Source organism: Malaclemys terrapin, chromosome 2, assembly GCF_027887155.1.
Source record: "Malaclemys terrapin pileata isolate rMalTer1 chromosome 2, rMalTer1.hap1, whole genome shotgun sequence".
Classification (NCBI taxonomy): Eukaryota; Metazoa; Chordata; order Testudines; family Emydidae; genus Malaclemys; species Malaclemys terrapin.
Window position 1 is genome coordinate 259,182,434 of NC_071506.1, and position 12,238 is coordinate 259,194,671.

A 12,238-nucleotide genomic window follows, 5' to 3' on the forward strand; every position below is an offset into this window, starting at 1 on the left:
GGGAATTTTCCCACTGTTCTAGCTACCACCTCTCAGGGAGGTGGATTACCTAACCCAATGAGAGGAGCCCTCCTGTCGGCATAGGTAGTGCCTTCACTGAAGTGCTACAGTGGCACAGGTACAGTAGTGCAGCTATGTCACTGCAGCATTTTAGGAGTAGATAAGCCCTCAGTAAGCAGAACTGCACTTTAGAGATTTGCAGTATTTCCTTGAATAGCACATGAATGTTCAAATTGACCCCTGCTTGTTATAAGGGTCTTAGCTATTGCAGGCAGCACGTCACTTAAGATCATGCATTCCTATCAGATATAACACACAGGCATAAGTGATAGATGGAGTACAGTGTCCTTCACACTGCAAACCTTGACTATGTCAGTGACAAACGGAATGTTTAATTGGTTTTTGGGTGGTCATTAGCTTTGTTTGTTTTACTGAGTAATACCAAGCATGGCCTCCTTTGAAAATTAATGAATTAACTGTTCCTGCCCTCCCTGCCATTCATCTTTGCCACTTCTGTTAAAAAAAATATATATATATGCATACAAATATGTCTTTTAAGATGTAACATTTCAGCTCTCAGTGGAGACGTAGGCAAGTGTCATTGAAAGTGCATCTAGTCCAGTTTGAGTGGATGTTTTTTTAAGGAGATCATGTCCCCTTCAGAGCTAAAACTATTAATTTTTCTCAGTATAGTGGCCTGACTTGATTTATGTAGACTTTATCGCACTATTATCAACAACGCAAAAGCTGACCATCACAACATGGTAAAGTAAATGCTATATTGGTTATTCCATACAACAGGGTGAGCTTTTCAAAAGACTTCCAAACCACATCTTACCTCTATTGTATGACAGAAGTACAATGTAATTTGAAGGTGACAGCAATGAAGACTATACTCACTATGTTACAAGTAACTTCTCAATTATTCTAAAGACGTGTTTTTAAAAAAGAACTTCTCCAAAACTCCCCACTGAACAAGTATGTTTGTATGAGTTGTGGTTCTACTGGTGTTATGGCTAAAGAATTAGTCTGGAATTCAAATGATTTTGGCCCAGTGACTTCTTATGTGACCTTCTTCAAGTCAATTAATCATTCAATGCCTCAATTTTTCACTTTTACAATGGAGATGATAATATTTAGCTACCTTACAGGAGTGTTCTGGGGATAAATTCATTCATGTTTGTGCTCACATACTAAGGTAACAGTAAGGTACATAATACATAACTAAATGTCACTGCATAGTAGTTTTGCTTTGGATAAATCAAAATGTAATCTTTTGCAATGTGTTAAGTTCATATATTTATCGTAAGTTTTATATGGTTTTTGTTAACTGAGAAGGATTTGGGTTTTAGTCCATTCTCTTTTTAGCAGTTTAAATGGTGGGGTTTTAATAGCTTAAGCATAAGTAGACTGAGAAAGAAGACAAGACAGAGGTCAGCAACCTGTGAAAATCACCACTAGAATAGTCTTACATTTGCATTTAGAGATTATAAAGACTTTGGGGCCAAGAGGGACTGCAGCATTAAGGAACTGGAAAATTCAAAGTACAGACAGACTGTAAAGGGAAATAAGGCAATTCATAAGAAGTTGGGGATTGGAAAAATTTGCTGGGGATTGGAAAAATTTGGCTATCATGTTCTAATTTAGATGCAAGGAATTATGGGTTGAGACTTTCCTGAAACTCAAACTAGAATTATTGATACTATGTGTCATTGGGGGGGATTATTAAACACAACCAGGTCAGTTTCAATATATGTCAATTAGTTTGATCCATAACTTTATCGCCAACTCTTTTCCAATTATTAAAGTTCAAGTTAAAAAAGTGTGGCAGGCTTTGAGGACATTTGCTTTAATAAACACAACAAAAATTCCTAGAGGAGAAATAGCTGAAAAGTACACTGTATGCAGTGCCTTTGATACTTCACAACATACCTGGTGCTCTTAAAAATTAAATCTACTTTATACAGTCCTTGTACAGTATAAACAGTTTAAACTTTACTTCTTACTCTTGACAACCATATTAAGAGCTTGCAACCCCTTATCAAGTCTCTACTCATTGAAGTAATTCCACTGATGGAAAAGAACTACTATGAGTAAGCGCTTGCAGGAGTGGCTGAATTTTTTTACATCAAAAAGAAATTATATTATTTCACTATGAAGTGACAAAAATTACAATATAAAACTCATTTTTACAGGTGAAATATCTCCCATACACCTTAGTGTACAAGACAGAGTTTCGGGGCTCCTCTAGTACAGTATTAATAACACTGCTCTACAGCCAAAATGCTTCTGAAATAAATGTAGTCAAACTTTACTAATTCTGGGTCACTGAGAACGAAAATGATGCTTAAAATTGTTGATTGGCTCTAGTTTTCAAGATATGCTATTGAGTCAGTATATACGACCCTTGACTTGGGAATGGCGGAGGATAAGTGAGTTATAAAGGGAAGGGATCTCAATTTAAACCAGAAATGACTAAAATACATCTTTGACTGGATCTATGAATAAATCTATGACTGGGTTTGGACAGTACTTGCTTTTTAGGCAAAACAATGAATGATGCAATCTGAAGCTGGTATTGCGTCATACATGATATGAATTGCATTATGTTATTCCTAGAAATCATGGATGATGCAATCATAACGAAGCTTACATCACACTGCTGAACAAATTGCCCTATATCAGCTCTAGAAATCATACAGTGTCGTGCTCTCTTATTTGTCAGTGTTTGATTTTGCAAAGGGACACATTTCTGTTTAGCCAAAGTGAGCAGAGATGCCTCGTACTTGTGTGAACAGTGCAGATAACTTCTGCTATGTTTGTGGTGAAGTGACTTTTGCATCACAAAAGCGCAGTATAACCACTATGGTTAAGAAAGCCTATCACCTTTCTTTTGGCTGCAAAACTGGAGACCAGGACAAGAGGTGGGCCCCACACATATGCTGCAACACTTGTGCAACAAATCTTCGCCAGTGGTTGAACAGGAAAAGGAAATCTATGCCTTTTGCAGTGCCAATGATTTGGAGAGAGCCAACAGATCATACCAGCAATTGTTACTTCTGCATGGTGCCTCCAGTTGGGAAAGGTGTGTCAAAGAAGAAAAAATGGACTGTGTATTATCCAAACATTCCATCAGCTATACGCCCAGTATCCCACGGAGAAGGACTGCCGGTTCCTGATGCACCAGAATCATTCTCACTTGAGTCAGACGAGGAAGAGGAAGAGGATGAAACTTCTGGTCCTGAACCATCAATGTCACAGGACCCACATTTTCTCCCATCCTCCTCCTCTGAACCATACCTCATAACACAAGGTGAACTGAATGACCTTGTCAGGGATTTGGAGCTACCCAAGAGTAAGGCAGAGCTGTTGGGCTCCAGACTACAGCAGTGGAATCTCCTGGCAAGTGATGTTAGGGTTTCCATGTTCCGTGACCGTCAAAAGGATCTTGTCCCATTCTTCTTCATGGAAGGTGATCTTGTAGCCTGCAACAATATCGATGGTGTGATGGCAGCCCTCAACATCGTTCACGATCCAGATGAGTGGAGACTGTTCATAGATTCATCGAAGACGAGTCTTAAAGCTGTTTTACTGCATAATGGCAATGTTTTGCCATCAATTCCAGTTGGTCATGCAGTCCATATGAAGGAAACCTATGACAACATGAAACAACTTTTGAGGTGCATAAACTATGACCAATGTCAGTGGCAGCTCTGTGGCAATTTGAAGGTTGTTGCTCTCTTGCTTGGTCTGCAGACTGGATACACAAAGTACTGCTGTTTTCTCTGCGAACGGGATAGTCGTGCAAGAGATTCCCACTACATCAAGAAAGATTGGCCACTCCGACAGTCATTGGAGCCTGGGAGGAAAAGTGTGCATCATCCATCACTTGTTGAGTCAAGGAAGATTTTGTTACCACCCTTACACATCAAGCTGGGTCTGATGAAGAACTTTGTCAAGGCCATTGACAAAACACAAGCAGCTTTCAAATACCTCCGTGGAAAGTTTCCAAGGTTAAGTGAAGCTAAGATAAAGGAAGGTGTCTTTGTTGGTCCTCAGATTCGTGAACTTCTTCGAGAGGATGCATTTGACCATGCACTGCGTGGCAAGGAAAAGACGGCATGGAAAGCCTTCCAGTTAGCGGCTATAAATTTTCTCGGAAACAACAAGGCAGACAACTACAGGTTGTTGGTGGAAAACCTCTTCAAGGCATACACAAGCCTTGGTTGCAACATGTCACTAAAGATACATTTTTTGCACTCTCATCTAGATTTTTTTCCACCGAACTGCGGAGCAGTGAGCGACAAGCACGGCGAGCGATTTCACCAGGACATTGCAAATGGAGCCCATCAATGCTTGCAGACTATTGCTGGACAGTGACAAGAGATGCTCCATTTAATGAATACAAGAGAGAAGCCAAGAAGCGCCGAGTAGACACTGAATAGGACTAAACTATGTACATAATACTTTTTTGCCTTTTGTTTCATAATAAATTTTATTTATATAACCCTTTTGCTGATTTTTAAAGTGTTACATAAACAGGACAGGTGAAATATTATCATGTAAAGCAACCATAAACACATGAAAAGACCTAGATTTACAATTTATGATTAAAACTCTATTATCTACACAATATACCTAGACATAAAATGTAAAAACTTAAATATCTTAGAAACAGTAGCCAATCAGTTGTTTTAATTGTCATATTTGAATTCAGCACATCAAAATACATAATAAATAGCACATTTTATCTCTGAAGCAGACGACTTCTCAAAAATTGTAGACCAGTGTAATGAAAGATCAAAAAAATTAGTAAGTTGACTAACCAAAACTAAAAATAAAATTTTTCATTAGCAATACCCTTGTAGAGCACCCATTCAATAGCTTATCCAAGTTAATAAATATGGTCACCTGTATTTTAGCAGGCACACATCAAGAATTAAACTCATGGCCTTTTCAACTGACACTTTTATTACAGTTCCACTGACTTCCTGAGTGGAAAATTCCTATAGAATTTAACAGAAAAATCTCTACATTTTTTTACCCATCTTACAAAATGTATCACTGAATTACATCAGTTTTACTGATTTGTTAGATGTGGTAGGTTTTCAAGAGTAATTTTTATAAAAACCCTATTATTCCTACAAGGACTGTTGACCTAATCCCTACTTTTTCCATGAGGGTTGGTTACATGAAAAGAACTCTATGTCAGAAGACACAGAGTACATGTGTTTTGAGAGATTATTTAAAAAAACAACACAGCTTTATTAAACTAAATATCACCCTGATTAAGAGGTAGCCAACAATTCTGATCTGACCCTCCCATCTCTTCCAGCACGGTCCATGGCCTATATAACTATGCAAAATCACAGCATGCCATTACCTCCTGTCTTTATTTATGAGGTTGTGATTAAAACATTACCACTCTCATATTTGCTGACTGAACTCACTGAAGATAGGGTCAGATCACTCATGGGAAGAAAGAGTCACCATATTATGGCAGTTTGCTCTTACCTCCTGAAATCCTCAGGGAAAGTTGCCTTCAGTTCAACAACATTATTAGTTTTGTCACAGTACTACATGTCAGTATAGCCACTGAAGCATAAAGGTTAAAATAATAATCAGAAAAAAAAAGTTTTTAAAACCATATTCCTCATCCTTCTGTAGAAAAAAAATGTATATACTGTGTGAAAAGCACTTGATATAAATATCTGATACACAGTAAGAGACACTTGCTTCTAATCAATTTAAACTAAAATTGCTGATGGATAGGCAGACTTGTAAGAACATAATATCTTTTCATTGTGTAATCTAAGATTACACTTTTTTAAATGTATGTTTGCTCCCTTTTCACCAAAAAAAAAAAGCAGAAATAGTGAATGCAATTACACTTAAAGATAAAGGTAATCTCTACCTCCCCAAAATAAAATCCTACTTATATTCTTGACGGATTGCCTCCTTTTCAGTATGTCCACAAGCTTTAAATCCCCCACAGTGAATAATGATTGGTACAAAAGTAATGAAATTTTCCTGAGAATACATTAATGTTTCGATTAAGGATCCTAAATACTAAAATTCTACTTCAGCAAAGCAAATGCTATAAATGGAGTGTTCTGTTTACTAATGTAATCCTGAAAGTTATTTTAATGTAAATCACCTGCACTGCATTCATTTTTCTGGAATTTAGGATTTAAGGAATTCTTGCCTTTTGTCACATAATGAAATTTAAGATTGTTGTGGAGAACACATGCCTTTCTCCAATACCTCAAAAGCCCATACTGTATGCCTTTCTTGTTTTCCTTTCAACACAGTGGATACTGTTTAACATTACAAGTATGCAATTCTTTTTTTTTTCAATCTTGCTTATAAAATGCACATAGATGTAGAATTCTCTGGTTTAGAATGCTGCTACTTTGGTAAATAGGAGGGGGAAAATGCACAAATACTATACTGAATTAAAGGGGGAAAATAACTTTATGAGGGTCTGAAGGAAATAATTCATATCTTTGCAATTCAAGTTTCCATCAGGTCACAATACAATTTCCATTATAAAATTAAGGGACAGATTCTGCCATCTTTCTTCCCCTTATGTACTGCTTTCGTACTACGTACAGAGTGAGCAAGGGTGGCAGAATGTTTCAATTATTTTAAGTCAGTAAAAATTCCTCTTGAAAAAAAAGCATGTGTTATTTCAAATAGAACCTACAGGCACCTATACAAGAGTAAGCATAACCAAGATAAAACACAGCAAGTTATGATTCAATTAAAATCTTACACAATACATTACCTTCCGCCTCGGGCACTGAAAGGCACTACATGGATTCCCAAAGGCCCGCCGTCATTGGAGACTTCTACGAGCTTTACCATATCACTGTGAGACAATGATGAATGAGGGAACATGAACATGTACCGTAAATGAACCAAAAACCCCCATACATTCTCACACACACACAAAACAAAGATATTCCAGAACTTAAGCAATGGTGATGAAAGCAATGTTGAAATACTACATACCTGAATATTAGTCTGATGGCATGAAAGGAGATCAATCATCAAAAACAATTCCATTAATAACTCAAATGAAAAGTGAACTAACCCTTTTGGTAACCTTAATCAGCTACATGAATTACAAACTGCACAATGGCACAGTTTTACATTTATATTGTTTGGTTTGGGGCTTTTTGTTAAATTTAAGCTGTCTTGTCTATGGACAAGTGGAGGATTTTTTATTTCTTTCAATTTTTGTGTCAAATATGGAACAATCAATTTTTCTCAAAAACTATAAAGGCTGTTACTGACCCTATCATACTTCCTTCAGCTATCCCAGTGAAAGCAGTTTAAGATAATGCCTAAACTATTTAATGAGGACTGTAAGTTTTAAATGATAAACCTCCTTCAGTTTTGGAACACACTAACATCATTTGATGTTTTGTGTTCACACAATTTGCCTATAGTAAAACCTCAGAGTTACGAACACCAGAGTTATGAAGTGACCAGTCAGCCACACCTCATTTGAAACTGGAACTACACAATCAGCAGCAGAGATAAAAACAAAAAAGCAAATACATCACGTTACTGTGTTAAACGTAAAGTACTAAAAAAATACAGGGAACGATTAAAAAAAAGGTGTAACAAGATAAGGCAACTGTTTCTATGCTTGTTTCACTTAAATTAAGATGGTTAAAAGCAGCATTTTTCTTCTGCATAGTAAAGTTTCAAAGCTGTATTAAGTCAATGTTCAGAGGTAACTTTTGAAACAACCAAAACATTTTGTCCAGTTACAAACAACCTACATTCCCAGGTGTTCGTAACTTGGGAGGTTCTACTGTAGTGAGTTTATTACAATTATTTCTGTTTGCTATGTATATTTATAGATCTATATTTCTGTCTTTTCAAAGCAAATGTTTAATATGCCATGCAAAACTAGTTCTGGGTTTTACTTTTTGCTTTGAAAAGAGAAAATCAAATAAGTCAAAAGGTCCAAAAAGCTCAAGAAAAGATTTCTGAAGGTATCAGAAGTAAGCTTGAAGCAAATGTCCTTAGTTCAGAACACCCACACATTTTGGGGATGCTTGGTTTGGGAGCCAAAAGCCATAAAACATTACAAGCCACAGACGGACTAATAATCGGTCAAGACCCCACATCTAAACACTCCAAAACTTTAAGAACAAAAGCTCTGAACCCAAATCTGAACTTGTGGTTTTTGTTGGCCTCTAGTACCACACATTTTTCATATTCATTTAATTTCATTTTTCATATTCATACTATATACAGTACATTTGACAGTTGGCTTGCCTCTTGAGTAAGAACAAACAAGATTTGACGTACAGTCAGTACAGATACATATGGCCAGATGCAATGACCTATGGATGTCACAAGGGGACTTTTCATTGATTTCAATGAGCATTGGATCAAGCCCATCACTGCTACACCAAATGACACCATTTTATCCAAAATATTGTGCCCGATACTGGCCAGCACCACATCATTCAGAGGAAGGTTCAAGAAACCCCAAAATGGACATGACGGAGTAACCTGCCCTTAAGGGATTTTTCTCCTCCTCTATCTGTCAGCTAGCAATTGCTTTATGTCTCTTCCACATTTTTTTAAAATCCTACATAAATTATATGCAAGTTTCCTCATAATCTATGTAAATGTCCAATCTTTTTTTTTAAATCCTAATAATTCATGTCTCTCTGATATCATGTGAAAAAGAATTCTACACTTTAATTATGTACTGAATAAAAATATTTTCCTTTATCTGATTTGAATTTGCTGCCTTTGGCTTTAATTGAATCTACCTTTTTTCTTATATAATGAAAAAGGGTAAATGTACTCACCTTTCTACCATATTTGTTTTGTATAGCTTTATCTCATATCCCTCTCTCTAAACCACATGTTCCCATCTTTCCAATTTACTCTATGGAAATGTCTCCATTCCTATGTTCATTTTCACTGCCCTTCTATTACCGCTATGAATTCTTTGAGATAGGATGATCAAGAACTGATCAATTTTCCAGATGATGGTAAACCATTGATTTACTTAAGAGCATTATATGCTGTCCCAGTCTTCATGAATCATAATATTGTTTGATTCCCACTGCACATGATCTGTGCACAAGGTCTTCCAAGAATCAACTAAATTCAACTAAATCAAGAAAGTGTTGCAAGTGTTGCCTTTTGCTACCCAAAAAGGATGTTGTATATCTTTCTGTTCTAAGGAACATTGTGCTTTGTTCTCAATTCTGAGGGCAGAGAGGAATATAAGAATGGCAATCCATGTAACGTAACTAGAACTTTTGTAAGGGACATGCAATACTACAGAATCCATTAAAACTGGACACAGAGGACAAGACAGTTTCCATAACCAAGCCCAGATTCTGTTTGACTTGTTCAACTGCTTAAACCATAGAAGGTATCCATTTTTCCATGATCTATTTAGGTTTATTCATAGCTTCTGCTCCCACAACTGCCGTTCTTCTGCAAACTCAGCCAAAACTCCCAGATCCTGAGCCACATAAAATGGGCATGGAAAAGTAAAGGAAAATTTGCCCTTGCCTAATGAATGCATTCTAACGGTACATCTACACTGCAAAGAAAAACCCGAGGCACTGAGTCTCAGAGCCTGGGTCAATTGACTCAGGCTTGCGGGGCATAGGTGCAGGGCTAAAAACAGCAGGGTAGATATTCCCAAGCTCCAAGACCCTCCCCCATCACCAGGTTTGAGCAGGAACGTCTACTCCGCTATTTTTTGCCCTGCAGCTCAAGCCCCACAAGCCTGAGCCAATTGACTCGGGCTCTGAGACTCAGTGCCATGCGTTTTTCTTTGTAGTGTAGATATACCCACAGTCGCTTTCATGGTACCTGCTCCATATCACACATTTCATTTTGCTCCTAACCCTGAGATTCCCACATGAAAGTGCAAAGCACTCAAATGGTATATTAAGGGCTTGTCTACACAGTGTGGCAATGCACACTATATGGGGGTTGATTTGTAAAGTGCGCCAACATGTTGTGCACTAGCTGATCTGTGTAGACTCTGCTGGTGTGCACCAAAAGTTTCCTAGCATGCTCTAACATAGTTCTGTTTGAAACAATCCTACACTGAAGTCCACTGGAGAACTTTTAGCAAATACCAACAGGATCTACATGGGCCAGTTAGTGCACAACACGTTGGTGCACTTTAGAAATCACACCTCTGTAGTATGCACTGCTGCACCATGTGCACAAGCACTAAGAAAGCTCCCACTACATTTTTAATTGATGTGTTTTGCTGAGCTGGTCTCTAAGCATACAGGAGAGGTGTTGTTTAAAAAAAAAAGAATAAAGAATATGATAAGATGGTGGTACAAAAATCAGTTTAAAAATAGAAACAAGACGCATTAAATTTGATACAAATTTTTTATATACTGTAATTAGCAAATAGTATTTTGAATTCATAATATTTCAAAGTATTTTGCAAATAGGATATGAAACACGCTATTGTTTAATGCACATTAATGCACCTATTATAATATTTAACTCAGTCTTTTTAATCCCTATAAAAATCAGCAGCTCTACAAACAAAAGAATAAATTTTAAAATACTCAGGAGTATAATGGACCGTTTCCCCACCATTATCATAGCCAGGTCTGGGTCAGGTCTTTGTAATGAAACTCAAAGGGCAAAACTCCCTTGATATCAGGTTTCATCGTAAAACCATCTGTCACTGAATCTTTTCTAATGTTAAGGGGAGTTTCAGATTAGGCTTATCACCAGTGTGGAATTCTGTTTTGGTGGGGTAGTCCTCCCCTGCAAAACTCCTCCTTTCCTGTGACTTGTTTACTGCATTTGTGGAAGGGCCTTTAATACCCAAACTCTAACCTGCCAATATTTTGGGAGAGCCAGTTGGGCCCATTCCTTCTCTCATCATTAGCACCAAACCTTAAAATGCCCTAGGGCTAAGAATCTTCTGTGGAGATAGAAAAACATACCCACCCAACCATACTATAGCAATAGCTCTGAAAATGCTCCATCGCTCTGCTGCTGAATCACTAGTCAGGACCCTTTAACACTGAGGCTAAAAGATGCCCACAGTGCAAAGGGCAAAAGGAAGTACCCGTTTTATGTAGAGTTGCAATCAAAATAAAATGCATGTTACATGCTTTGTTTTGTTTATTGACATTATCAATCTTGTGATAGTAAGAGCTCTTTACTACTCTAAATCTTACTGTTAAAAAATGATGCAACTGTAACAGTAACTTACTCTAAGGAAAAATTGGTAGTGTTCTCCAAACCACTGTCTGCATGTCCAACTGGTTCAACTCTGCTGTTGTCCTCTTCTGTCCCATCTTCATCCTGGAAGTAAAGAAGATGTTCTCCTTTAATATTCCAATTTTTAAATTGCAATTATTATATCCAAGATGGAAATATATACTTAAAAGATTGAAAGTCTTGTTTAACATTACAAACACAGTTACTTCATCACTATGGCTTTTCTGTAACATTTATCTAGAGAATTATTATCATAATGCACTGCTAGAGTTTAACAGTAAGTCTGAAATGACATGGAAGAAAATTCATATTACAGTAAAACAGGTTTTAAAATGTTACACAACATAAATGCATAAAATAAAGAGGTATTGCACAATTTGTTGACTAATGAATTTAGCCTGGTCATTAGGTAGCTTACTAAAGGACTTAAATAAAGAGATACATTCAACTTGAATGCTAGTTAATTTAAAAAGAATACATTAAAAGTCATATCAGGTACTACATCTGCTTCTGAATTTCTTTCCCAGTTATTCTCTCCAAGGTTGCTTTCTGAAAAGCTCCCATAAACATAAGGGCAAACTGACTAATTATACAGCGGAAACAGTAAAAAGTGATTATCCTAAAAGTGCTGTCAAATGTACTAAGTGATCAAACCGAAAAGAACTGGGGAAATACACCTATATATAAAATCTCTTTCAGATTTGTGACAATCTAAGCTGTAACATGTAATAATAATAGGTAAAATAATATCACAGAAATATGATGTTTTAATTTGACAGAGTCTCTTTAAAATATTTATGGCCAAATGTTGGACCAATTTATGCCTCATGTGATTTCACTAAATTAAATAAGGTTTAAATCGGTGCAGTGTTTGCATCCCCATCTTGCAAACCATTCTTTTCCTGAGTAAGATTCTGCAGGATCTGACTCTTAGTCATTAAATTATAGATAGATTTTTTTTGCAAGTGCGTTTCAATTACTGAAA

The 12,238-nt window shown here is 36.8% G+C and overlaps 1 protein-coding gene across 12 annotated transcripts in view; it reads right to left on the reverse strand.

Moving 5' to 3' along the window:
- PARD3 (par-3 family cell polarity regulator) overlaps window positions 1-12,238 on the reverse strand; it is a 664,911-nt gene that overhangs the window by 273,083 nt on the left and 379,590 nt on the right. For all 12 annotated transcript variants that reach the window (XM_054020950.1, XM_054020949.1, XM_054020947.1 and 9 more), the window contains 2 exons: window positions 11,246-11,337; window positions 6,788-6,871 (listed from right to left, as the gene is read on the reverse strand). In XM_054020950.1, the coding sequence (XP_053876925.1) occupies window positions 6,788-6,871; window positions 11,246-11,337 (176 nt within the window). The remainder of the gene's footprint in view (window positions 1-6,787; window positions 6,872-11,245; window positions 11,338-12,238) is intronic.